We start from the raw sequence: 26,863 nt of genomic DNA on the forward strand, positions 1-26,863 counted from the left end.
GGCTCTTGGGAAAATTGATCACCCATCTCAGGGACTGCAACAGTGCAAATCACTTGGAAGGTAGAGTAGCAACAGTCCTCCGAGTTCACTCTGATTCACTCTGATCAATCACTTGTCAAGGTAGGGATGAACCTGTATCCTTCTCTTTCCATAGATATGCCGCGACTACCACCATCACCTTGGAGAAGGTTCTGGGAGCAGTAGTCAGACCGAACAGCATAATCTGAAACTGAAAATGACGGCCCAACTCCGCAAAGAGGAGGAAATGCTGATGAGGAGGCCAAATGGGAATATGTAAATATGCCTCCTTGAGATCCAGGGCCGCCAGAAATTCCTGTGGCTGAACCGCTACCATGACAAGACCACAGAGTCTCCATATGAAAATGCTTGAACTTCAGAGACTGATTAGCCTTTTTGAGTCCAAGACAGGGCAAGACTGCCCACACTTCTTAGGCACCACAAAGTAAATGGAATAGTGGCCCTCTCTAATTTCTGTGGTAACCTTGACCCACTCCTTGTAAAAGAGGGACAGTTGGCCCCCCCATTTTCAGCACTGCAGTATGAGCCGCAGGGGCAGTACGTGCCTCACGACCTGAAGCTCGCTTGTCAGCCCAAAAGGAAGACCATTGATGAAACTGGGACCTCTGGAACAAAAAAACAGAAGCAGAGGCCCATCCCGAATGGTACTGCTGCATCTCCCAGAAATGCGAGCGAGCCATACCTGCCCGAAAGGACGGCCTGGGCTTATCATCTAGCAAACATGGGGCTTTAGAGTTCCCCAGGTCCTTGACTAACTTCTCTAGGTCTTCGCCAAACTAGAGCTTATCCTAAAAGGGCAACTTGGTGAGACACTGTTTCAACACAGCATCCACAGCCCAGTGCCACAGCCACAACAACTGTTGTGCCATGATAGCCAAAGACATCTGCTTAGCGGAAGCAAGGATCAGATCGTATAGCGTGTCCATCAAGTAAGCCAAACCCGACTCTAAGAGAGGAGAGACAGCTGCCAGTACCACTCCAGGATCCTCTGCCTCTTGGGCCCAACAAGGCAACTGGCAGCTTGGAGAGCAAGTGTGGACATCTCAAATGAGAGCCTCAGGGACATCTCTAGCTTCCAGTCCTGTACACCTTTCAGGGCAATGCCCCCATCCACTGGGAGAGTAGTCTTCTAAGTAACCATGGCCACAAAAGGCATCCACCTTGGGCACACGACACTTCTCCAGGTGATCCCGTGCAACTGGGTAGAGCTGTTGCATTGCCTTTGCCACCTTCAACCCAGTGTCGGGGGACACCCACTAAGCCACAATCAGCTTTTGAATGATCTCGTGAACCGGGAAGGCTCTATGCGGCCGCCTAGTGCTAGCCATCTTTGGGTTCACCACTGTAGAGGCGTGGGCACCCTCATCCTTGGTATTAAGTGCCTCTAGAGCCATAGTAATAAGTGGTGGCAGCTCCTCCTTATCAAAGATCCAGACTGTCTTTGGGTTGTCTGGCTCCTCACCTGCCAATTCCCGGGGGGGGGGGGGCGGTCTGACCAGAGCCTCTGACCACGAGGGCGACATGAGCTCCATCAACCCCCCTCAAAGAGGGATCCCACACACCATCGCTTCAAAGCAGGATCCACGTGGGAAGATGGCAGAATTGAATCCGACCCCCCTCCCCGTGTCCTCCGAAGGGAGACTGAGAGGCAGAGCTGGAAGCAACTACTGGCCAGACCACCTGAGGACATAGGCCTGGTGCACCTGAGCTCCACCCACCTCTGCGCCAGACCTGCAGCAGCCCCTGAGGAAGGGCACAGCTGTGATGCATCAGGAAGCCACCACCAAGGTTTCAGGCAGGGCAGATAACTACTACTACTATTAAACATTTCTATAGCGCTACTAGACTTAAGCAGCGCTGTACAAATTAACATGAAAAGACAGTCCCTGCTCAACAGAGCTTACAATCTAAATTGGACAGACGAACAGACAGCTAGGGGTGGGGAAATTGCAGTGGTAGGGTAACTTCATGGTTCCGTAGCAATAACCAATCACAATCGTATCAACCAATAATAAACACACTCCTATTTCTCTTAAAGAATCTCTATCATCTTTAAGTGTGCTCTTGGAAACTTCCTTATTCTTTAGTCCTCACATTAATCATGTATTATAATCATCTTGTTATGCTTTTTTGGTAGACAAGTTATCTAAAACCCTTTCTGAATACTAGGGCTCAACTATTGCAAATCTCTCCTTGACAGAATCCCAGTCTGTAAGTTAGAACGTCTACAAACAGCACAGAATAGAGCTGTAAAATTAATTTAGGGAGCTCAGACACATTTCATCTACTGTTTAAGCAGCATGGCTCCCAATCTCTTGTCAAATTCAATTTATGATTCTAATTCTCAGTCACCAAGTTATCCCCTTTAGTCCATTCCTACATAGTCTCCTTCTATGGAAACATAGCCCCTAGCTGTAGTAGTGCAAAACTATCACTAGGGACATCATATTGGAGATTATGCTGGCAAGGCAGGAGTGACTGGGGACCACTCCTGCCTAAAGACCACTGGATCAACAGTACAGGGCTATTAGACCCACTAAGGTAGTAGAGGGCCCTTTGGGGGTGGAGATGTGATCGGGGGAAGGGCAGGAGGGCTGTGACAGAGGGTGGGGGGATGTGATCAGGGGGTGGGGAAATGTGATCGGGGGTGGGGGGACAGCACTGGCCCCTTTAGGCTCCAGCCAGGGGGGATTGGGCTGCGGCTCTGAGGCCAGATGCTTCCAGCTCGCTGGAATAACACTGCTTGCAAGGTAGCTTGCGAGCAGCATTATTCATTTATCATAGCAGTCAGTAACCTGCAGGGCTGTTATATGAAAGACTGCTGATTCACACTGTAAATCAAGGTGCAATAAAAGTTGGCTTTTTACTGCACCTTGATAAATTCTTTTGCTGTTCAAGAGGGGATTCTAGATGTAGATCCAGCTTAAATCACCAGAGGAAATGAGAGGCTTCTTGTAATGTGCAAAGATGGCAGAAATTGCCTTCTTTCAACAAAGTGAAAAGAAAAAAATAAATAAAACAAAGAACTGGTACGGAACCATAGCACACAGTGATCAGAAATATATGAAAATTAGAAGCATAAATAAAAACCTAAAAAACCTTTTTTTAAACCTAAACTGCAGGAGCTCCCTGTGAGATAAATTAGTACAATAAAGCAGTTGGGAAAGTTAATAATGTACATCAGGGCAGCAAGAATGACTGTGTTATGGCAGGATAAACAGAAAGGAGCATTTAGAGGGTGGAAGCAATTTAGTGGGGGACCACTAAAACCTGTATGACCTGTATTTAAACCTTATAAGAAGAAATTTAAGGTGATAAAATTTTCAAAAAGAGGTAGAGAGACAAAAACAATAGATGCATTTATATACCTTAAAAAGTTCAAGAAGTTTTCAACACAATGAAAACCTCAAGGAAAAGAGGCATCATATTTATTTTATTTATTTATTTCAGAACATTTATACCCCACTTTATAGCACTTAAAGCAGCCTCAAAGTGGCTTACAGTGAACTGTGAAATCAAGTACAATGACAATTAAGAGGGCAGAAGAATCAGTGGGAGAAGGGAAGGGAGAACAGAAATTGATTAGATAAAAAGAGAAACAAAAAGGAAAGGTGAGAAAGTCCAAAATGGGCCATAAATATGATGATAGGAAGGGCTTCTGATGATATTTGGGGCCGAGTAGGCTGAACCCTCCTTCGCTGCCTGTAGAGAATACAGTGGATTGGTCAGAGGCAACAGGATGAGAGAAGCCCGATCTAGCAGTCCAATGCGAAGAAGCAGGCAGCAGAAGAAGTTGAAAGCAGAGATGATAAAAGTGAAAACAGTAAGAGATTTCAAGCATGACTAATGTAAACACACAGGGACCTTAGTGGCTGGTCACTGAATGAACGAGATCAGGGATCAACAAGGATCTGTGCAGTCCAACAAATTGGTACTAATAGGCAAACTAAGTGGAACAAGTAGTCATTAACTGCCAACAGCTTTTCTTTCAATTTCACCATTTGTCAAAATGTCAGGACGTATTTTTTCACGGGGAGAGTGGTGGATACTTGGAATGCCCTCCTGCGGGAGGTGGTGGAGATGAAAACTGTAATGGAATTCAAAAAGGCGTGGGATAAACATAAAGGAATCCTGTTCAGAAGGAATGGATCCTCAGATGCTTAGCGGAGTTTGGGTGGCAGTACCAATGGTTGGGAGGTGGGGGCAAGTGCTGGGCAGACTTCGACGGTCTATGTCCCGAAAATGTCAAGGATAAATCAAGGTCAGGTATATGTATAAAGTAGCACATATGAGTTTATCTTGTTGGGCAGACTGGATGGACCATATAGGTCTTTATCTGCCGTCATCTACTATGTTACCATGTTACTTATATTTTTATGTCATAGAAAATGGCCTCACTTAAAACGCAGTATGTAGAAGGCAATGTACTCATTACAGGTTCACTGTTCCAGGGCCACCAAGAGACTGAACCTGGCCCGGGCCACTGCCACCCAGGGCAGGGCCATCGCCACTCCCCCCCCCCCCCCCAACTGTCATCTGCTGCCGCCCCGATTACTGCCGCTGCCATTCCCCCATCGCTGCTGCTGCTGCTGCTGCCGCAACAGAATTGAAATACCTTGACTGGCAGGAATCCTGAGGCCCCGCCAGCAGACTACGTCTTCCTCCAGTGCTGACTGCCTAACCTGCAGCTGCTTTTCCTCTCAGGGCATGCTCGGTTTCAAAACTGAGCATGTGCACCTTAGAGGAAAAGCAGCCGCTCAGTGATGGGCAGAAAAGCAGCACTGGAGGAAGCTCTGGGTCCTACCCAGCCTGCAAGGAGGGCACGGTGCCGGAGTTTTCTCTCTCCTGCTCCTTTCGGAACGTAATCACTCAGGTCCTGTCAGGAACAGGAGAGAGAGAGAGAGACGCCGGACCTCCTCGGAGACCCTGCCCCCCCCTTGGTAGCCAGCACTGTTCTCTTGCTCTGCAGGAACCCTGGTTTATTTACCAACTTCATAGCCAAATATGATCTTCTTTAGGAAGCCTTATATTACCATATATCCAAAATAAAAATCTGTGTACTTGCTATTAGATATGTAAAAATAAAACCACCCCATGGAATTATGTACCAAAATAATACACATTTAGTACAATTGCTTGCTTTTTGTTTTAGTTAACCCTAATCTCACTCCTTTTAATAACTGCTCAACTGCTGTTACATCTTGGTTGACTTGTACAGTGGTGGAAATAAGTATTTGATCCCTTGCTGATTTTGTAAGTTTTCCCACTGACAAAGACATGAGCAGCCCATAATTGAAGGGTAGGTTATTGGTAACAGTGAGAGATAGCACATCACAAATTAAATCCGGAAAATCACATTGTGGAAAGTATATGAATTTATTTGCATTCTGCAGAGGGAAATAAGTATTTGATCCCCCACCAACCAGTAAGAGATCTGGCCCCTACAGACCAGGTAGATGCTCCAAATCAACTCGTTACCTGCATGACAGACAGCTGTCGGCAATGGTCACCTGTATGAAAGACACCTGTCCACAGACTCAGTGAATCAGTCAGACTCTAACCTCTACAAAATGGCCAAGAGCAAGGAGCTGTCTAAGGATGTCAGGGACAAGATCATACACCTGCACAAGGCTGGAATGGGCTACAAAACCATCAGTAAGACGCTGGGCGAGAAGGAGACAACTGTTGGTGCCATAGTAAGAAAATGGAAGAAGTACAAAATGACTGTCAATCGACAAAGATCTGGGGCTCCACGCAAAATCTCACCTCGTGGGGTATCCTTGATCATGAGGAAGGTTAGAAATCAGCCTACAACTACAAGGGGGGAACTTGTCAATGATCTCAAGGCAGCTGGGACCACTGTCACCACGAAAACCATTGGTAACACATTACGACATAACGGATTGCAATCCTGCAGTGCCCGCAAGGTCCCCCTGCTCCGGAAGGCACATGTGACGGCCCGTCTGAAGTTTGCCAGTGAACACCTGGATGATGCCGAGAGTGATTGGGAGAAGGTGCTGTGGTCAGATGAGACAAAAATTGAGCTATTTGGCATGAACTCAACTCGCCGTGTTTGGAGGAAGAGAAATGCTGCCTATGACCCAAAGAACACCGTCCCCACTGTCAAGCATGGAGGTGGAAATGTTATGTTTTGGGGGTGTTTCTCTGCTAAGGGCACAGGACTACTTCACCGCATCAATGGGAGAATGGATGGGGCCATGTACTGTACAATTCTGAGTGACAACCTCCTTCCCTCCGCCAGGGCCTTAAAAATGGGTCGTGGCTGGGTCTTCCAGCACGACAATGACCCAAAACATACAGCCAAGGCAACAAAGGAGTGGCTCAGGAAGAAGCACATTAGGGTCCTGGAGTGGCCTAGCCAGTCACCAGACCTTAATCCCATTGAAAACTTATGGAGGGAGCTGAAGCTGCGAGTTGCCAAGCGACAGCCCAGAACTCTTAATGATTTAGAGATGATCTGCAAAGAGGAGTGGACCAAAATTCCTCCTGACATGTGTGCAAACCTCATCATCAACTACAGAAGACGTCTGACCGCTGTGCTTGCCAACAAGGGTTTTGCCACCAAGTATTAGGTCTTGTTTGCCAGAGGGATTAAATACTTATTTCCCTCTGCAGAATGCAAATAAATTCATATACTTTCCACAATGTGATTTTCCGGATTTAATTTGTGATGTGCTATCTCTCACTGTTACCAATAACCTACCCTTCAATTATGGGCTGCTCATGTCTTTGTCAGTGGGCAAACTTACAAAATCAGCAAGGGATCAAATACTTATTTCCACCACTGTAACTGCCTGCAGCTGAACCCAGGAAAATGGCCTGGCTTACTCCCTTACCCTTAAGTGCATCCACTAATTAATGGTTCTCCTATTTCTGTTTCTCTTTGTGACCCAAGTAAGGTCTTGGGGGTTCAGCTGGAGTCCCTCCTGACTTTTGATGGTCATATTTCCTCACTTGTTCGTTCCTGCTTCTTCATTTTCTTAAAGCTATTCTTGACTGTGATGATCATTATACATTGATGCATTCTTTTGTCTTAAGATCTCTTGACTACTGTAATTCTCTATTGAATGTTGTTAAAACTCTCTTCCACCAAACGTGTACAGTTGGTTCAAAACATCACTATTAAAATTCTTCACATACCCACCACTATAAGCTACAGGTGATATTAACTTAACACCTAATAAGGGAGCATAACTCTTCAAAGCTAATTAGAAATATACCTGTCAATATTCAGTAAATAATGGTTAATGCTTCTATAAATGCTGGCTGCCGACAGATGGACTAAACTCAGATATTCAGTGTTGACCCCTATCCAGGTACTGGCATTAAATATCTCAATAGTCAGTGGCCTGAGAAGAATTATCCGTGTATCACCGATACCATTTTTGCTGTTCTAAAGTAACCAGATAATTATCCGGGTGCCACCACTGTAACTCCCAGCTTTGCCCTGACTCCACCCCCAAACCTCCCCAGCACTTACCAGATACTGCCGCAGTGGTCAGACAAGATATTCATTAGCACTATCAGGTTATGTGTCACTGAATATCCTGCAAAGACACAGTCAGTGCTATTTAAGAGGGGGGGGGGGGGAATAGGACTTGATATATCGCCTTTCTGTGGTTTTGCAACTATATTCAAAGCAGTTTACATATTATATACAGGTACTTATTTGTACCTGGGGCAATGAAGGGTTAAGTGACTTGCCCAGAGTCACAAGGAGCTGTAGTGGGAATCGAATCCAGTTCCCAGGATCAAAGTCTGCTGTGTAAACTACTAGGCTACTCCTCCACAGGTAGGAGCCTTTCATATTACAAAATAAAAAAAAAAAAACAAAATGCTTATTCTTAACTTTCTTTTAGTACATGTTATGTACTAAAAAAAATGGCATTTAGACATCCATACTTCAAGGATATCCAAATCCTGATTTTATAAAGCTGGGATACAAACATCTAAAACTGCAATTTGGAGAACTGCTGGAGTTGTCTGTGGGTGTGAGCTGCAGGCACTGAGTTTGGATGCCTTGCCCACTGGTGACATCATTGTGAGGCCCTTACCATCTATATTATCACATCCTTGCCAGGGGATGTGACCGTGGGTATGTGGCCATTGGCACATGCCTGAAGGGATGTAAGCAAAGGGGCAGGCCCCGCCCCTTTAGAGCCACAGAGTAGAGTGGAGCCTGGAATTCTGCTCCTATAGGAAAAAGGAAAGGAGGGAATAAGATGACTGGAGCTCCGATTGTAGTTAAGGGACCTATGGATTTTCATCTTTGAACTGTTGTGGAGCCGATACCAACTTCTATTGTGAGTACTTCATTGTCTCCCAATGTTTCTCTTTCCTCGGGAGGGGGGGAACTCCACCACTTCAACCTGTACTGCAAGAGATTGTTAACGTTCCAGTTCAAGGGAGAGTTTTGGTCCTGGGGTTTCAGCCCCAATAGATGGCCCTTCTTCTCTCAATCCTTCTGGGGGTATTAAGGTTCAAACTGCTTCAGTAAAGATACCATCACCAATTCCTTTTGGTAATAAGACTTTTAAGAACTCCTTGCCCCCCCTGACTGCAGTGCAGAATACCTCTTTAAAAGATATCTTTAGTAGAGGAGTGTGACTTATATACACTGTCAGCTAGCACATTTGCTTATTTCCGATCTGAGGAAGAAGGGCAACCTTCGAAAGCTAATCAAGAAATGTATTAAGTTATGTCCAATAAAAAAGGTATCATCTTATTTTCTTTTCCATGTTTTATTTTGTTTGATTTCTATTGATAAAGATATCTTTGAAATTGTTGTTAGGATGGATAAGACTTCACAGGATAATTTGATGTTATATAATAAATTTACTGAAGAGACCACTGATAGATAAGATACAAGGTTGGCAATTGTGGATAAGAAAATGAAGAAATTTGAATCTCAAATTACTGTGTGTCAATCTGCATTAGTTGCTTCAAATGAGGATAGTTTATCACTCCATTTACAAATAGAGGCATTAAAAAATACATCTCAGGCATGTGATTTGAGGTTATTAAATTTTCGGGATATACACTTTCTTTCCCCTCATGAATTATTTAAGATATATATTAAGGATATTCATCAGCTTACTTTTGAGACTTTTGAAATTACATATCTATATTATCTTCCTAGGAGTACTAAAGTGATTAGTCAAGACAGTGATAATGAGGTATTGAACTCTCCTGATAGCTTAGATCTTACTAAGTTTCTTGAGTCGTCTCCAGATGCTATAGTTAAACACGTAACCCTGTCTGTATCTTTAGGTTTGGTAGAACAAAAATTGCAGATTTTGAAGTCTTATTTTCCTAAGAAATCATTACTTTTTTATGGGAAAATGTGTTAATATTTCCTGATGTGGCCAGGCCAGCTCAATTTGGGGCCCTTGTACTAAGCCACTGGAGGGATTGAGAGAAGTCACCACCTTAATCTCCCAGTGGTTGCTCTCCCCCTGTCCCCCAAATGTGAAATTGGTAAGGCATATCAATCTCTGTGATAACTTCATGAACTATGGATATTCATGGTACAAAATGTGGTGTACAGTCAGGTACAGTAAGTATTTTTCTGCCCCTGGAGGGCTCACAATTTAAAAACTAATTACAAGAATCTGCAGTGGGTTTGAACCAGGGTCCCCAGGTTCTCAGCTCACTGCTCTAACAACTAGGCCTACTCCTCCACTCTGCATGGATGTCTATGTGGCCATTTGATAACACGGATGTTCCTATGCTGCCACAATGATGACGTCCATGTCCCTTGTTTTGCCATGTTCATAGTTTGGATCTTTCAGTTTATAAAATAGATGCTCATGCTGGATGTAACCAGCACATGGACATCCATGGCTCATGTATTTTAGAGCAGGCTGTATGCTGGCACACCCTGTTCTAAAATGCTAGCATCACCAGCGATGATCCTGGATGGTCCTGGACATCCTTTCAAAAATGCTGTTTCATTTTAATTTTGAACATTTTTATTGATGTTGTTTTCATAACCACACATTAAATAACCACCAACAAACTTCTCATGAACTCTACAACAGAATCTAAAGCAAGGAGAGGACCCAAGCATTGCAATACTACCCTTTCTCCTGAAGAGACTAACCCACTTCTACATTAGTTCTCCTCGGCCTTCATCCCCTTCTATCCTGTTTTACATGGCAATGCAAAAAGTTTCCCACTTGTGTACAACTGATTGCTTATGAAGAGTCGGCATTAGGTTTTCCGTATATTAGCCCAGAAATTCTATACATGGCGCTTAAAATTGTGCGAGCCAATTAGTACCAATAATTGGGTGCTAATAATCAATTCTCGGCACTAATTGGCATTAATTGAAATGTATGTGTGCATTTTTAGTCGCGGGGATCCATCTCTAAATTTTACGTGGGGCTCACTAAAGAGGGCGTGCCATGGGAGTGTCAGGGGCTTGCCACAATTTATGCATGCTGTTATAGAATAAGGGGTTGAGTGACTAATTTAGATGCAAGGATTTACACCAGGGTTCACTTGGTGTAAACCCTCACATCTAAAGTTAAGTGCTGATCCTGGCGCTAAGCATATTCTATAAATGGCGCCTAACTTTCAGCGCTGTTTATAGAGTAGCCCTAAGCGCAGGTTTTCTCCAGCGCTATTTATATAATTTGGTCCTAGATGTCCCAAGTTCTGTTTAACCAATCCTCAAAGATGGGAGCCACTGGCTGTTGCCACACTGCTGCCACACAGTATTTCACTACTACTTCTAGATGCTTCGCCACCCCCAGGATAGATGTTAAATAACAAATATTTGTAATCACAAGAGACTTACACAGCAATTGACTACTGAATCTATTCACACACTCTTACTCAACATGCTCCAATAGTAGGACACTCCCACTAAATATGCAGTATCCTGTTCCCTCCCCTTCCCCACTCCTCCTCCAACAAAGCCTTCAGCTTCAGTGATGCAAGTTCTTCAGTCCTGGGGGCATGAGGTACCACCTGTATAGTGCCTTATATCTTTAAATATGAATTTTAAAGTTGAACACTTAGGGCCCTGTTTACTAAGGTGCGTTAGTGTTTTTAGCGCGCCTACACAGCACAAGCGCTAGCCATGCAGGCACCTATAGGGATATTGTAGGCACGTACATGGTTAACGCACACTAAAAATGTTAATGCACCTATAGTACTGCTTAGAAAATAGGGCCCTTAGTATCAGTTGCCTACAGTCCACTCTCTGTATCTTATTCCTGGAGCTCCCTGAGGCTTGTGCTGTATATAATACTTATAATAATTTATCAGCACCACCTCCAAATCCAATTTCACGCCCCACAGCACCACCTCTGATCCCCACTATCTACCTTAAATCCCCTCTATATATACCCCCTCCCCCACGCACAGAGTAAGCCCTACTCCCCCCCCCCCCAACATAGAACAAGACCCTCTCCTGGACCCCATTCCCCAGGGCCTACCATCCATCTAGTGAGTAGTTGCCCAGTTGCTCCTCTCTGCCACTATCTCTAGCAGAAGTCTCACAAGACTGCCACTCAAAGTCACAGCAGCCATTTTGAGATTGGAGCGAGCATAAAGTTTTCATTACAGATGAAAATCCAGGTGCATTTTCAGCCAAAACTGAAACAAGGCTGGACATGAATTTCAGGCCGGTTTCAGCGCCAGAGCCAAAGCCGAAACTCAGTAAGATTCTAACTGGAAGGAAGCAATTGAACAGTAGACTCTCTAAGGCAGAGATGCAATGTTACTTAGTTCCAGGATGGACACATTTTGTCCAATCCTGGTTTTGAATTAACATCCCAAAGCAGTGTAGGATTTGTAGGCTCTGAATCTATCCACTGAAATCCTAGCTGCAGGTCCCAAAATGTATCATGATAAAATTATCAGAAAGTTAGGACTGTCCTAATATCTCCCTTTTTCGAATTGGGTAACTTGGCAGCTCTGCTTAAGCTGGTGAGCACACTTAAATTTTCTTCAGCTTTTTAGTCCGTTGCCTGAGCCAGTCTTTCAGTACCTTCACTTTGGCTGATTCAATCTATCATAGCTTCCCTAGCAGGGACTCTTCAGGCTTGAATACTAGACTAGAAACTAGAATTGTCCAAGGAAAAGTCTTAATATTACTGTAACTCCAAGAAGTGCACCCAACACAAAAGGCAAACAAGGATTACTGAAAGCAAAGAGATATATAGGAAGCTGGAATCCTGACGTCTCAGGAGGCAAGGCAAAAACAGAAACCAAATGCATGACTGGAAAGAAAACAGCACTGAAGCAGCAGGAAAAAAGCCCAGAGGCAAGGTAGAAATGCTCAAGCCTCCTGTGGGCTGGTCCCTGCTGGGCTAATCAGGAAAAAGGAACCAAGAATACCAGAAATACAAGACACAGCTAGGAATTAACTGGCTACAGCCAGCAGTCCAAGAGACAGAAGAGATCTCCTGAAAGACAGCTGTCTTCCAACCCAACTGACAGGTTCAAGCCTGGCTTGTGCCTGCTATCTATTAAAACTAGAAAATAATCTGCAAAATAAGGACATTTCAGGCTTTTTACATGTCATTTCAAATTAATACACATGCCTATTTATTTATTTATTGAACATTGTTTCAAACAAAACTAACAATCAGGTCCAGGAAATATCACGAGAAAAAAAAGGAATAATTTTTATCAAATATTAGAACTACTAAGCATACATTTTGGGAGAAAACAAGACTTCAAACAAGACCAACATAGGTAGTTATTACTTCTGTCAAAAACATTAATCCCGAGCCCTTATATTAATCTCCAACACTGACACTTATCCTTTTACTGAATCTGCTTCTTTCTCAAATCAAGAATCTCTGTAACTGATGATCATAGAACACTTAATCAGTTTGATGATACTTAATCAAGCATATGCAGGGGAACTTAAAAAAGAAATGAAGTCCCCCACTGCAGGTGCTTTTGATTTTAAGTGAAGAAAAGATTTTCACCTCAGTTGAGTGGCTCTTGCCACATCACGAAACATTTGAATATTTTTTACCATAATAAAGGAAATCTTTCTTTCTGAAATATTTTTTAAACTATCTTATCTGATATTACAGAACACATTTGAAAATGTATTTATTGAAAAGATACATTTAAATTATTCAAGCACCACAGTGTAAAAAAATATTTCTATTTTCAGATGTCATGTACCAATTCAATACACAGGCAAGGATACTGTACATATTTTTGGATCATCACTACTGTTGTCTCTAGCTCTTCATTGACAGTCTTTCACTTTCTCTCTCTATACACTAGACCAGTACTTAATAGCACTGGTGAATTATCCCTAGTATGAAAACCCACCGAGAACCGAACTCAGCTGATGAAGCGTTAAAGACAAATGACACAGTAGTGATGATCCAAAATTGTGTGTATATATTATTCTTGGTTGTATCTGAAAATGGACATATATGTTTATTTTACACATTTGTGGTGCATGAATAGTTTAAATAAATATACCATTTCAATAAATACATTGTCAAATGTATTCTATAATGCATGACATTTTAGCTCATTACACATAGGTTACTGCATTCATAACAGAGTAGCTAGCATTCACTGGGTAATGTAACTGAAAATGTTTGCTTGCAGAGAAAAATTTTGGTTCACATCCACTCAGTTCTTAGAGGGAACATTGCTAAGCCGAAAGAATACATATAAACAAATTATTGTCTTATGTTTTCCAAAACCTCTTTTTATTTGAAGATTGTATGGACGTCCTGGCTGAATTCCACAGTAAGGTTCCATCCAGAATAAAGATTCCTTGTTTTACATAATAAAGGGGGTCAAGAAAAATATATCTTTATTATCAAAATTTCTGTGGTAATTTAAACCATTTCTTTTTTATTCTTCAAAGATGACCAAAAAGGCGTGAACACGTGGACAAGGTTTCATTTTAGGAATATCAGGTCTTCAGTGAAGCATATATAGGGGTTTTAGTTAGCATTCTAAAGAATCCAGGTAGTTAATGCTGAAAAACGACCGCAGAACAGATATAAGAATTGTATACTAAAGATATTTCCTTTGAAAAATCTGGTTGGTTTACCTAGGGGCCCTTTTACAAAGCGGCGGTAAGCCCAACGCGGACTTACCGAACACTAATCTGGAGCTACCGCCGGCCCAACGCGGGCACCGGAGAGAGTTCCAGGCCCAGCGGACACCATCTCCCACACTGGGGAAAATAGGGCTGTAATTTTTAGTAAGGCGCTAAACCCGGCAGTAATCGGGCATTACCGTGTACTACCTGGTTACCGCCAGGTTAGCGTGGGAGCCTTTACGGCCACCTCAATGTGTGGTGCTAATAGCCTCTCCTCGAATGGCCATGCGGTAAGAGCAATCTTACCGTACGGCCATGGCTATTCTCCGCCTTTTTTACCCCTGCAGTAAAAACTTCCTCTGCCATTTGCACAGGACCCTTTTTACCGCAGCTTGGTAAAAGGACCCCCGACTGTGCTAGTACTTATTTTCTTGATCCTGGTAACTATGGGAACACTATACTAAAAAAAAAAAAAAAAAGCCACTCTAAAATGCAGTGGCTAAATATGACTGGACTTACCATTTTATTGGATCTTCTAGCCTTAGGGTTGTTCTCAGAGTAAAGCAACAGAGGCTGATTGCTGGTATTTTTCCTCTGATCAGTGTGGTATGGTAGAAGTCTGTTGTTGCTGAGCTGCTGCAGAGGATAGAACAGACCAAGGAAATGATTTTCTGAACTTTTAATGTGCTACAAAGAGTGCTAGATCAGCTTAGGTTATAAGGTGTGTCCGTGCTACTAGCCCAGGAAACTTTGCTCAGCAGAAGTTTGTTTCTTTTTAACAAGAAAAAGCAGGTAATATGTAACTTTTTCTGTCGATATTACTCATCCATAACCTTAATGGTTCTTGAAGCTCATTAATAATGTGCAATCACTGCAGGTTTTAGCGTGTTTCACAGCTCTCTCTCAAATGTCTTCACAAAAGAAGTCATAATCCCTTGTCTATTGCTGCTCCCCATTCCTGGACAATGAACCTGTGGAGCTTGGAAAAGAGATGGATGAGGGGAGATACGACTGAGGTCTACAAAATCCTGAATGGTGTACAACAAGTAGAAGTAAATCAATTTTTACTCGTTCCAAAAGTAAAAAACCAAGGGAACACTCAAGGAAGTTACATGGAAATACTTTTAAAGCAAGTAGGAGGAAAGTTTTTTTCACTCAATGAATAGTTAAGCTGTGGAACTCGTTGTCAGAGCATGTGGTAACAGCAACTAGTCTATCTGGGTTTAAAAAAGGTTTGGACAAGTTCCTGAAGGAAAAGTCCGTAGTCTGCTATTGAGATAGACATGGGAAAGCCACTGCTTGCCCTGGGATCACTAGCATGAATCTTGCTACTCTTTGGAATTCTGCCAGGTACTTGTGACCTGGCTTGGCCACTGTTTGAAAAACAGGATATTATCTGAGTTTAAAAAAGGTTTGGACAAGATCCTGGAGGAAAAGTCCGTAGTCTGCTATTGAGATAGACATGGGAAAGCCACTGCTTGCCCTGGGATCAGTAGCATGAATCTTGCTACTCTTTGGGATTTTGCCAGATACTTGTGACCTGGAAAACAGGATACTGGGCTAGATGGACCATTGGTCTGACCCAGTATGGCTATGCTTATGTTCATAAACCAGTAGTGTGCGGAAATAAGACTGCTACTTTAGGGGCACTTTTACTAATCTGTGGTAGGACTACCGTTTAAGTAGTGCACGCCAAATTGACCCTACCGCCACGGTAGTGCGGGTGCCCGCTGGTAGTTCTGAATTTGGTGTGCGCTGTTTCCCACAGTAGAAAATTATTTTCTACTACAGAGGGCGATCCCGGCGGTAATCGGCACTGCAGCTGCCTGATTACCGTACAAGCAGCACACGAGCCCTTACTGCCAAGTAAATAGGTGGCGGTAAAGGCTCACGTTACTTTTAATATTTGTGCACCAGCCGCAGTAAAAAATGGCCCAGCGAACGCCAATTTCATGCAGCACACACTTCCGCAGGCCACTTTTTACTGCAGCTCAGTAAAAGTGCCTCTTATTTAGGAATGACAAAACATAGCCAAACAAAGTACCAGTCTGGTTACCTGAGCTGAGTAGTCATATTAGTATGCCTGCCAAACTACCTTTCTAATATATGATCACTTTACAACCTTGTATCTGTTATTAACTGACTGGACAAGGGCCTTTGACGGTACTATGTAAGCCACATTGAACCTGCAAGTAGGTGGGAAAATGTGGGGTACAAATGCAATAAATAAATACATTTTTATAATGAAGTATCCATTGATTTCCAGATTTGAAAAAAACAAAGAAATACATTTTTATAATGAAGTATCCATTCATTTCCAGATTTGAAAAAAACAAAGAAATACATCTACTGTGCACAAGTATTAAGAAATATCAAAAGATACAGGAAGGGAAAGGGAATAGGACTTGATATACCGCCTTTCTGTGGTTTTTTGCAACTATTTACAGATTTACAATTACATATTATGCACAGGTATTTATTTGTACCTGGGGCAACGGAGGGTAAAGTGACCTCCCCAGAGAAATTAATAATATCAGACTTCATATATCCTCAAAGGAAGAGTAGATGATGCTTCAGAAATTGGAGCTGTTGGCAGGGCCATCAAATCTCCAGTCGCTTATGTTTCTGTTAGGGATGTGATTGGGATGGGTGTTGGAAAGATGTTGTGATGAGGCTTCCGAACCTATGCAGGAGAAATGTAAGGCCTTTATCATTAAGCAGGTCTAGGTTCTGACACTTGGAGCAACATTTTCCCTTCAGTTTCCCTGTAAATGCCGTGTTTTGAGGCAAATGGTTTTGTTTATTTGACCATAAGCAGCTGCAAAATATTCTGGATGCTAAGATGACAGCATAAAAAAAACTTGTACGGTCTATCCAGTCTGCCCTTATGCTCTGAGATTATGTTGGGCAGACCGGATGGACCATATGGGGTTTTTATCTGCTGTCATCTACTATGTTACTATGTAGGATTTCAACTCTTAAGTATCTAGTCCTATTACCTCTAGTTGGTATACTTGTATTTAAGGTATTCAGCTTTTGCTCTGTTTTACTACTATTTTGCCTTTTTTTTTTTTAGGGGGGGGGGGGGGGGAATCCTGCCTTCTTGATTTTTTTTTTCTTACCTTGCTATGCCCTGCCCCATCTGTTGAGGATATATGAAGTCTGATATTATTAATTTCTCTGGGGAGGTCACTTTACCCTCCGTTGCCCCAGGTACAAATAAATACCTGTGCATAATATGTAATTGTAAATCTGTAAATAGTTGCAAAAAACCACAGAAAGGCGGTATATCAAGTCCTATTCCCTTTCCCTTCCTGTATCTTTGGATTCGTGCAAAGAAAGAGAGAAAGATGACCCCAAGGTTACGAGCTGACAAGACAGGAAGAAAGAGTGTTATCCACAGAAACAGAGAATGGGGAAGATAAGAAATTCAGTCTTACTACTACTATTTAGCATTTTTATAGCGCTACAAGGCGTACGCAGTGCTGCACAAACATAGAAGAAAGACAGTCCCTGTTCAAAGAGCTTACAATCTAATAGACAAAATTAAAGTAAGCAAATCAAATCAATTAATGTGTACAGGAAGGAGGAGAGGAGGGTAGGTGGAGGCGAGTGGTTACGAGTCAAAAGCAATGTTAAAGAGGTGGGCTTTCAGTCTAGATTCCACCATTCCCAGCATCTCCCCTCCCTTCACCCTTGTAGCCTAGCATTTCCTCTTCTCTCCCAGTCCTTCTCTCCCTCTCCCTTATAGTCTGACACCTCCCTGTTCATTCTCCTTCACACCCCAGCGTCTCCATGTCCCATCTATCTTCCTTCCTGCCCCCCATAGTCCAGCATCTCTTGGCCATGTTTAGTTTCAGATGGCAGTGAGACATCCAGGCAGCAATGTCAGACAGGCAGGCTGAGACTTGGGCTTGGATTCCTGCTAAAATTTCTGGTGTGGAGACTTAGATCTGGGAGTCATCAGTATAAAGAAGATACTAAAAACCAGGGGAGGAGATCAGAGCACCAAGGGAATAGTATAGATAGAGAGAAGTATGAGGATAGAATACAGGCCCTTGGATCTGGCCAGGAACAGGTCACTGGAAACTTTAGCAACGGCTGTTTCAGTTGAATGTAGAGGTCAAAATCCAGATTGAAATGGATCAAGAATAGCTTGCAATGAAAGAAAGCCAAGACGATGGCGGTAAACAGCATGTTCAAGCAGCTTGGAGAAGAGAGGGAGGAGGGAGATGGGGTGATGGTTGGAAGGGCAGATAGGGTCCAATGAAGGTTTTTTGAGGAGTGGTGTAACTACGGCATGTTTGAAGGCATCAGGAACAGTTGCAGTGGAAAGTGAAAGATTGAGGATATGATGGTAGGGATAACAGTAGGAGAGATAGGGCTGAGTAGATGAATGGGAATAGGTTCAGAGGAATAGGTAGTGAGTTTGGAGGATGAAGAAAATGTGTAGTTTCTTTTTCAGTGATTTCAGAAAAGGAAGAAAATGTGGCAGGGACTGAAGGAAGGTTGATAGAATGGACTGGGGAAGGACATTTTAAGGTGACTTGGTTGAGAACTCAAGGCTAATCTTGCAAATCTTGTCATGGAAGTACTCAGCCATAGTCTGGGGAAAAAGTGAAGGGGAGGGGGTTGGAAGTGAAGACACTGAGTAAAGAGTTCAGTGTGGCAAAGAGACGGTGACGGTTGGAGCCAAGAGAGTTTGTCAAATAGATGTAGTAGTCTTGTTTGGCAAGTGCAAGAGCAGACTGGAAAGAGGTCAGCAAGAATTTGAAATGTATGAAGTCAGCATTGGTGCAGAATTTTAGCCAAAGGCGTTCAGCAGATGGGGCATAGGAACATAGGTAGCAGATTCTAGAGGTCAGCAAAGACTGGGGTTTGGTACGCCTTACAGAATGGGGAATGGGAGGAGCGAGGGTATCTAGAGCAGAGGAGAGAATAGTGTTATAGGAACAGACAGCATCACTGATGGACTTGGATAACATAGAGGTTGAGAAAGTGATGAAGCAGTGGTAGAGAAAGTGCAAGAGTTAATAGCCTGAAGATTCCTAAATGTATTGGTGGAGATTGGACAGGATTGGGGGGAGGAGTGTGATTAAGTGTGAAAGTTAGGGAAGAGAGGTAGAGAAACTGGAGCGTGAGCAGTTGGAGAAGAAAAAAGATCAGAGCTCTGGAACGAGGGGGCAAACGATGAAATTAAGAGGGAATGAGTAATCTAAGAAAGTATTATTTCACAGAGAGGTTGGTGGAGGCATAGAATGGCCTCCCAGTGGAGGTTGTGGAGTTAAGGACTGTGTCAGAATTTAAAAAGGCATGGGATAAGCATGTGGGATTGCTTAGGAAAAGGAAGAGTTAGGGGTTACAGAGGATGGGCAGACTGGATGGGCCATATGGCCTTTATCTGCCATCATGTTTCTATAACCCGTGGTGAATTTGTTTATTTGATTTGAGAATGATGGAAAAAAATGAAAGTCAGAAGGAATAAGCTGGAACTATGAAGGGCTTTCCAGAGCACTAGGAAGGTTTACTGGAACTTGCTGCCTCAGTTGGCCAGAAATTCTGACTATGTGAGTTGGGGTAAATACTGTATGAGTAGAAAATGAGTGAGCAGAGTGGCTGCTGTCCATGTGGAAAAGAGGGGTAGGGGGTTTTGTGGGTTATTTACTGGGATAAATGGGAAATACTGGAGTTATTTGGTACATGTCAGTCACCATGTACTGGATTTGTGTGACAAGATGCTACAACTACTAAACATTCCTGGGAAGTCTCTCACTTTTAGGGGTTGGAAGGGGAACTGAAAAAAACAGAGCTCATGAGGTTTTCAGGAAGGGTATCAAAAATTAGGAAAATTCTATTGGGTATGATTGTACCAAGTTGAAATGTGTAATCACAGTGTATACTTTTTGTCTTCTACTTTTGAGGTTCAATAAACAGATTGTTTAAGAAAATTCCCTGGGGCAGCAATGGAGCTGACCAACTACATATGAAAAGGGGTATGGTCAAGAGGTATATTCCAGATATAAACACCGCTTTATCAATGAGCTCCATGCTGAGGGCCCCAAGACTGGACATTACACACAAGTTATAATTATCCAGTCTTCAAAGGTTATTGCACAATTTCTCAGGCACAGGCAAAAAACCCAGAAAATTGCACTGGCAACCCTACCAAAATATCTGCAAGCTTTGTTCCTTTCTGTTAATTATCCCTGTTTAGCAAACTAATTTCTCAGGCTTCCGGTTGCAGCAAAACAATAAGTCCCTGACAGCCACACTACCAGTAGATAAACTTAAAGAAATCCTGTACCTTTCCCATAGGGAAGCTGAGCAATTTTCAAAACGCCCATTTAAATGGGTAAATATGCATTCACCTAGCTGAATGGCTTTTGCAAAATTGCCCCCTTGCAGATAACATTGATGTCCAATTGAATGCATTTACAGGGTCATTCTCAGAAGACTGGAGCTAAGGCAGCGGTTCCCAAACCTAGTCCTGGAGGCACCCCAGCCAGTCAGGTTTTCAAGATATCCACAATGAATATTCATAATAAAGATTTGCATGTACTGCCTCCATTGCATGCAAATCTATCTCATGAATATTCACTGTAGATATACCAAAAACTTGACTGACTGGGAACCACTAAGCTAAGGCAATCATGATCCTTGAGTTTAATTATCCAAAACTCTGTGGATCATTCCAGGCCTGGAGAATTAATGAGGGGGAGCAAGGCTGAGGCTTTACCTAGGGCACTGAAGAGGGATGTACATTTGTTTGAAACATTACACTCAAAAAACTAGGAAATCAAAATGTTGGCTTTTTTCCCTGTGTTTTAAATAATGTACATTCTTTGGAAAGAGGGCACACTATTCACAAAGCATGCATATTCTTTTTTTACAAACAGCACACACTCTTTCCAAAGAATGCACACTCCTTTTCAATTGTATGTGCCTGCAGAAATAACGCACATATGGACACATCACTGTAAAAGAGTGTGCCCTCTTCAGAAAAAGCGCCATGCGCTGGACAGTTGCACTCTTGAAAGATGTCTACTCTTTGCAAATAGTGCATGTTCATTTTGAACAGTGTGTACTCTTTTAAAAGAGTACACACAATTTATGACATTGCCCCAAAATGAAAAACATAAATAAATATGAAGCAAAAAAAAATCTCATAAACATGGGAGACTAAACAGAACTTAAAATTTTGGGATGCATACCCTTAGCACCTAATACTCTTTTGCATCAGCCCTGGGGAAAAGCAGGAGGAATCACGCACAGTGATTTCAAAATGAAATTCCCACACATACCTTCACATATTGTATATCTGGATTTTCAAAAGGTATTTGACAAAGTAACTCATGAAAGACTCCAGAGTAAATTGGAAAGTCATGGGATAGGAGGTAGTGTTCTATTGTGGATTAAAAACTGGTTAAAAGATAGAAAACAGAGAGTAGGGTTAAATGGGCAGTATTCTCAATGGAGAAGGGTAGATAGTGGGGTTCCCCAGGGGTCTGTGCTAGGACCGCTGCTTTTTAACCTATTTATAAATGACCTAGAGATAGGAGTAACTAGTGAGGTAATTAAATTTGCTGATGACATAAAGTTATTCAAAGTTGTTAAATCGCAAGAGGATTGTGAAAAATTACAAGAGGACCTTATGAGACTGGGAGTCTAAATGGCAGATGACATTTAATGTGAGCAAGTGCAAAGTGATGCATGTGGGAAGGAAGAACCTGAACTATAGCTATGTAGTGCAAGGTTCCACATTAGGAGTCACCGACCAGGAAAGGGATCTAGGCGTCATCATTGATATGTTGAAACCCTCTGCTCAGTGTGCTGCGGTGGCTAAGAAAGCAAATAGAATGTTAAGTATTATTAGGAAAGGAATGGAAAACAAAAATGAGGTCATTATAATGCCTTTGTATTGGTCCATGGTGCAACAGCACCTCAAAATATTGTGTTCAATTCTGGCCACATCTAAAAAAAGATATAGTGGAATTAGAAAAGGTACAGGAAAGGGTGACAAAAATGATAAAGAGGATGAGACGACTTCCCTACGAGGAAAGGCTGAAGCGACTAAGGCACTTCAGCTTGGAGAAAAGACGGTTGAGGGGAGATATGATAGAGGTCTATAAAATAATGGGTGGAATGGAATGGGAAGCCGTAAATCGCTTGTTTACTCTTTCCAAAAATACTAGGAATAGGGGGAACCCAATGAAGCTACAAAGTAGTAAATTTAAAACGAATCATAGAATTTGTTTCTTCACTCAGTGTGTGGTTAGACTCTGGAATTTGTTGCCAGAGAATGTAATAAAAGCAGTTTGCTTAGTGGGGTTTACAAAAGGTTTGGATAGCTTCCTAAAGGAAAAGTCCATAGACCATTATTAAAATGGACTTGGGAAAATTCACTGCTTATTTCTAGGATAAGCAGCATAAAATGTAATGTACTTTTTTGGGATCTTGCCAGGTACTTGTGACCTGGATTGGCCACTGTTGGAAACAGGATGCTGGGCTTCATGGACCTTAGGTCTGTCTCAGTATGGCAATACTTATGTTCTTATGTACCTTCACTGGCCTGGCCCAGCTCTGCCGAAGGTTGCCACCTGACTCCGTCCTGGTTATGCTATTGAACGCATGTATTTGTAGTTGTTATTTTGACAGGAAACCCAATTGAACAATCAGAACTACAAATCCATGCACACAATCTCCGGGATTCTATATATTGCGCAGAGATTTCAGTGCGGAAATTGAAGCATATTCCATAACAATGCTAATTGGTTAAGAAGCTAATCAACATTTTTAATTGGATGTTAACACTAATTGGCATTAATTAGAATTTACGCACTTGGGGACCCTTGCCAGCCAAACCAGAGGCCCCAAATCCCTGGGTCTGCTCCACCCCAGCCTCTAAGGGGGGCCCGAAGCTGGACTTTTCTTTTTCCTGCTCCTGTCGGAACATGATCACCCAGGTCCCAGCAGGAGAGAGACAGACCCCGACACTGGGCCCCCCCCTTGGAGGCTGGGCCCGGGGGAATCTGGGCCCCCCTGCACCCCCCTCTCTGTGGCCCTGACACTAGCACACCTTAGTAAAATACTCCCATAATATACATCCCTCAGAAAAAAGCTTCCAGATTACCCTGCCTTGGTTCCCTTTCTTTTTGATTCTTTTATTCCCCCTATTACTTCCTTTAAATATTTGGAACAACATGCTCTGTCATTTGGACCACACACTGCTAATGTGGTTAAGTCTGCTTTTCACTCCTTACAACAATTATATTCTTACTTTTCGGACGATACTATGAATGCTCTGTTACACGCTTTTTTCTTTTCAAAATTAGATTATTGTAATGTGGTTGGGTGTTCCAGACTATTGAATGAAATGCCTTCAGAGATTGCAAAATACAGCAGACCAATATTTTTTTTTAAATGTAGTGTATGCAAATTTGATCACGTTCGTCTGTATTTTTTTTTTAATTTTATTGTATTTGTATCCCACATTATCCCACCTATTTGCAGGCTCAATGTGGCTTACAGAGACCTGTTATGGCGTCACCATTCCAGGATGTCAAATACAATTGGTAGTGCAAAAAGCTTATAGATAGGAAGAGAGATCTAAGCAGATAGTTGTAGAAAGATGATTTTCTGAGCTAGGTAATTTGGCAGGGTAGTAAAGTTAAGCTAAGGGTTCTCTTTGTAGGCCTTGTTGAAGAGATATGTCTTCAGAGATTTACGGAAGTTCGATGTTTCATTGATTGTTTTCAGGTCCGTTGGTAGTGCATTGGCTTCAGGTTACAATTCAGTTTCATTATAAGCTATTTGTTTTAGTATTTAAAGCTCTTTGTGATCTATTACTTAGTTGTTTGGCATCTCAGATCACTCAGTACATTGCTAGCTGGATTTTATGTTCTTTAAATGAACATCAATTGGCTCTTCCTCTGTTATTATTGGCACGGCCTGATGTTACTAGACAAAGTGCACTTTTCTGTATAGAACCAAATTTGTGGAATGACCTACCAAAATCACTGCACGAGGAAGAGTCCTTTCCAAAATTTAACTCCCCTAAGCCGCATGGCAATGTCGACACAGCCCACTCAAACTGAATGGGTTGTGTCGGCATTAGCGCATGGCTTAGTAAACAGGGGGGGGGGGGGGGGGATAAATCTTTATTTAAAAACCTCTTTTTTTTTTTCAACAGGCATTTGAGATGTTGGATGTGGTGAAATGATGGTGGACATGAGTACCTGATATTTTTATTCTTTTACTATTCTGATTTACCTATATTTCTTTCCTATTGGAAATTGTAGTTCCTTTTCTTTTTTAATTATTTTATAAACCTCATAGATCTGCACTGTAATTAGTCAGTATTACAAGAATAAATACCCTAATCATAAGCGATCTAAGCGTTATTCTATAAGGACACGTGTGTTATAGTGCAGTGTTTCCCCAAGTCCGGTCCTGGAGTATCACTTGCCAGTCAGGTTTTCAGGATATCCACAATGAATATGCACGAAAGAGATTTACACATAATGGAGGCAGTGTATGCAAATCAAGTTCATGCATATTCATTGTGGATATCCTGAAAACCTGACTGGCAAGCAGCACTCTACGGCTGGACTGATATAGTGCATAATTGCCTGGCAGCATACACATAGGAGGTACATGGGGTGGGGCCAGTGGCATTCCTAGGGTGGCTGACACCAGGGGCGGATCGCTGATGCGCCCCCCCCCCCAAGGTGCAGAGCGACCCCCCCCGGCGAAAGGACACCTCACCCCGTTGAAAGGACACCCCCCCAGGTGCATTTTTATCTGCTGGGGGGGTGCCGCGTGCCTGTCGGCTTCGCTCGTTCCATGCTCCCTCTGCCCTGGAACAGGAAGTAACCTGTTCCAGGGCAGAGGGAGCAAGGAACGAGCGGAGCCGACAGGCGCACAGCACCCCCCCCAGCGGCATGCACCCAAGGCGGACCGTACCTACCGCCCCCCCCCCCCCCTTGATACGCCACTGGGTGGGGCTCCCAGTTTGTGTGCAACTTACAGAATACTTAAATTACACACATTCCAGCTGCATTTAGGTGCTTGCAATTATGTAACTGCAGGCACCTAAATGTTAGGCACACAGATATCTGGTTACCCTAGTACTCTATAGCTACACCTGGGGCCCTATTGTGAGTCATTGGGTTGCTTAAGTGGATGCATGCTGTTATAAAATTGTCCCTCCCCTCAGTGCTGGGGGCAACAAAAAACACCCACAAAAGTCCCTGTGAAACTGTCTTCCTTACAGGATAGACTATTTCCTTCCTAAAGTGGAGTAGCCTAGTGGATAGTGCAGTGGCTTAGGGAATTGAGTTCATTTCCCACTGCAGCTCCTTGTGACTCTGAGGGAGTCACTTAACCCTCCATTGCCCCAGGTACAAAATAAGTACCTGCATATACAGGGCCAGTCTTAGCAAGTGCGGGGCCCTAAGCAGACCAATCTGATGGGGCCCCATCCTAGCCCCACCCCACCCTAGCTCCAGGGCCCCCCACCCCTCCCTCCGGGCCATCCCCAGGGCTGGGCTGGGCTCCCCAGCTCCAAGGCCGGCTGGCTGGCCGGTCTCTCTCTCCCTCCCACCCACCAGCTCCAAGGCCCCCCTCCCTCCCCGCTCCAAGGCTTGTCTCTCTCTCTCTCCCTCCCACCAGCTCCAAGGCCCCCTCCCTCTGAATTTTAAGTTACCTCGTCATCGACGTCGGAGTGGCCAGCAGGTAGCAGCAGCTGTGAAAAGAATGCGAGCTGCTCGGCGGTGCTTCGGGAGCCTTCCTTTCCCTTCCCTCACTCAGCTCTGGTCCAGCCCTCAAAACTAGGGGCAACTTCAGGCGTGCCGCACGAGGCCCTATGCGGTTGCCTCGCCCTAAGACCGGCCCTGTGCATATAATATGCAAACTGCTTTGATTGTAACCACAGAAAGGCTGTATATCAAATCCCACTCCCTTTCCTATTTACTACAAGGGTTCAAATCAGGGGTTTTCAACCCCATCTTTGGAGCACACCCATGGGGATATCCTGAAAACCCCAACTGGGCTGGTTGTGCCCCCAAGGACTGGATTGAAAACCTCTGCTTCAAATCATAACAAAAGAAAAGCAGGGCTTGAATAAAACATGCATACAGAAAACTTTTTGCTTTACCCTGGTTTCAAGAGCTAGGGAAAGCCCACCAAGTGTAAATCTTCATGAGCCTTGCAGCAGAGTATGAAGTCTGTGCATTAATTCAATGTTATATTAGAAATGAAAACTAGCATTATAATTTAAGGAACTCTCTAGTTATCAACTCTACTAGTCCTAGTCCAAGCTACATATTATCTTTAGCAACCTGGCTGGAGCTCCCTGGTTCATTCCTCATCTAATGATCAAACAAAACTAAATATAATCAGACATTATCAGGAGAGAAAGAAAAACTCCATACACAGTGTCTTTTAAACCCAGGAAACTAGGAAGACTGTGGGAAGTGGAACCTCCTACCTCATCAGAAGAAACAGCAAACTTTAGCAGGGCTTTCTCTACCCAGGTAGCAAGGAGAGGGAAAGAAAAGGAAGAGTGAGGAGAAATGAGGTTCCAGACAAATACTCATAACTCTGAACTGGCTTAAGAACCACAAAATAAAATTATGCATTTATAGTCCCTCCTTGTTTCATAAAGAAACAGAACTTTCTACAAAGTAAGGGCTTTCGATTTTTTTGACAACTAAAGTTGCAATAGGTGGACTCCCCTACAATTCCCACAATGGAAGTATCCTGCAG

General features: G+C 43.1%; 1 protein-coding gene across 1 annotated transcript in view; it reads right to left on the reverse strand.

The window, feature by feature from the left end:
• Positions 1–14,852, reverse strand: part of LOC115467029 (L-gulonolactone oxidase-like) — a 212,740-nt gene extending 197,888 nt beyond the window's left edge. Inside the window, exon 1 of the mRNA XM_030198676.1 lies at positions 14,618–14,852. Within this exon, the coding sequence (XP_030054536.1) occupies positions 14,618–14,620 (3 nt within the window). The 5' untranslated portion in view covers positions 14,621–14,852. The remainder of the gene's footprint in view (positions 1–14,617) is intronic.
• Positions 14,853–26,863: the final 12,011 nt, after the last annotated feature.

Source organism: Microcaecilia unicolor, chromosome 3 (genome assembly GCF_901765095.1).
Source record: "Microcaecilia unicolor chromosome 3, aMicUni1.1, whole genome shotgun sequence".
In the NCBI taxonomy this organism is placed as follows: Eukaryota; Metazoa; Chordata; class Amphibia; order Gymnophiona; family Siphonopidae; genus Microcaecilia; species Microcaecilia unicolor.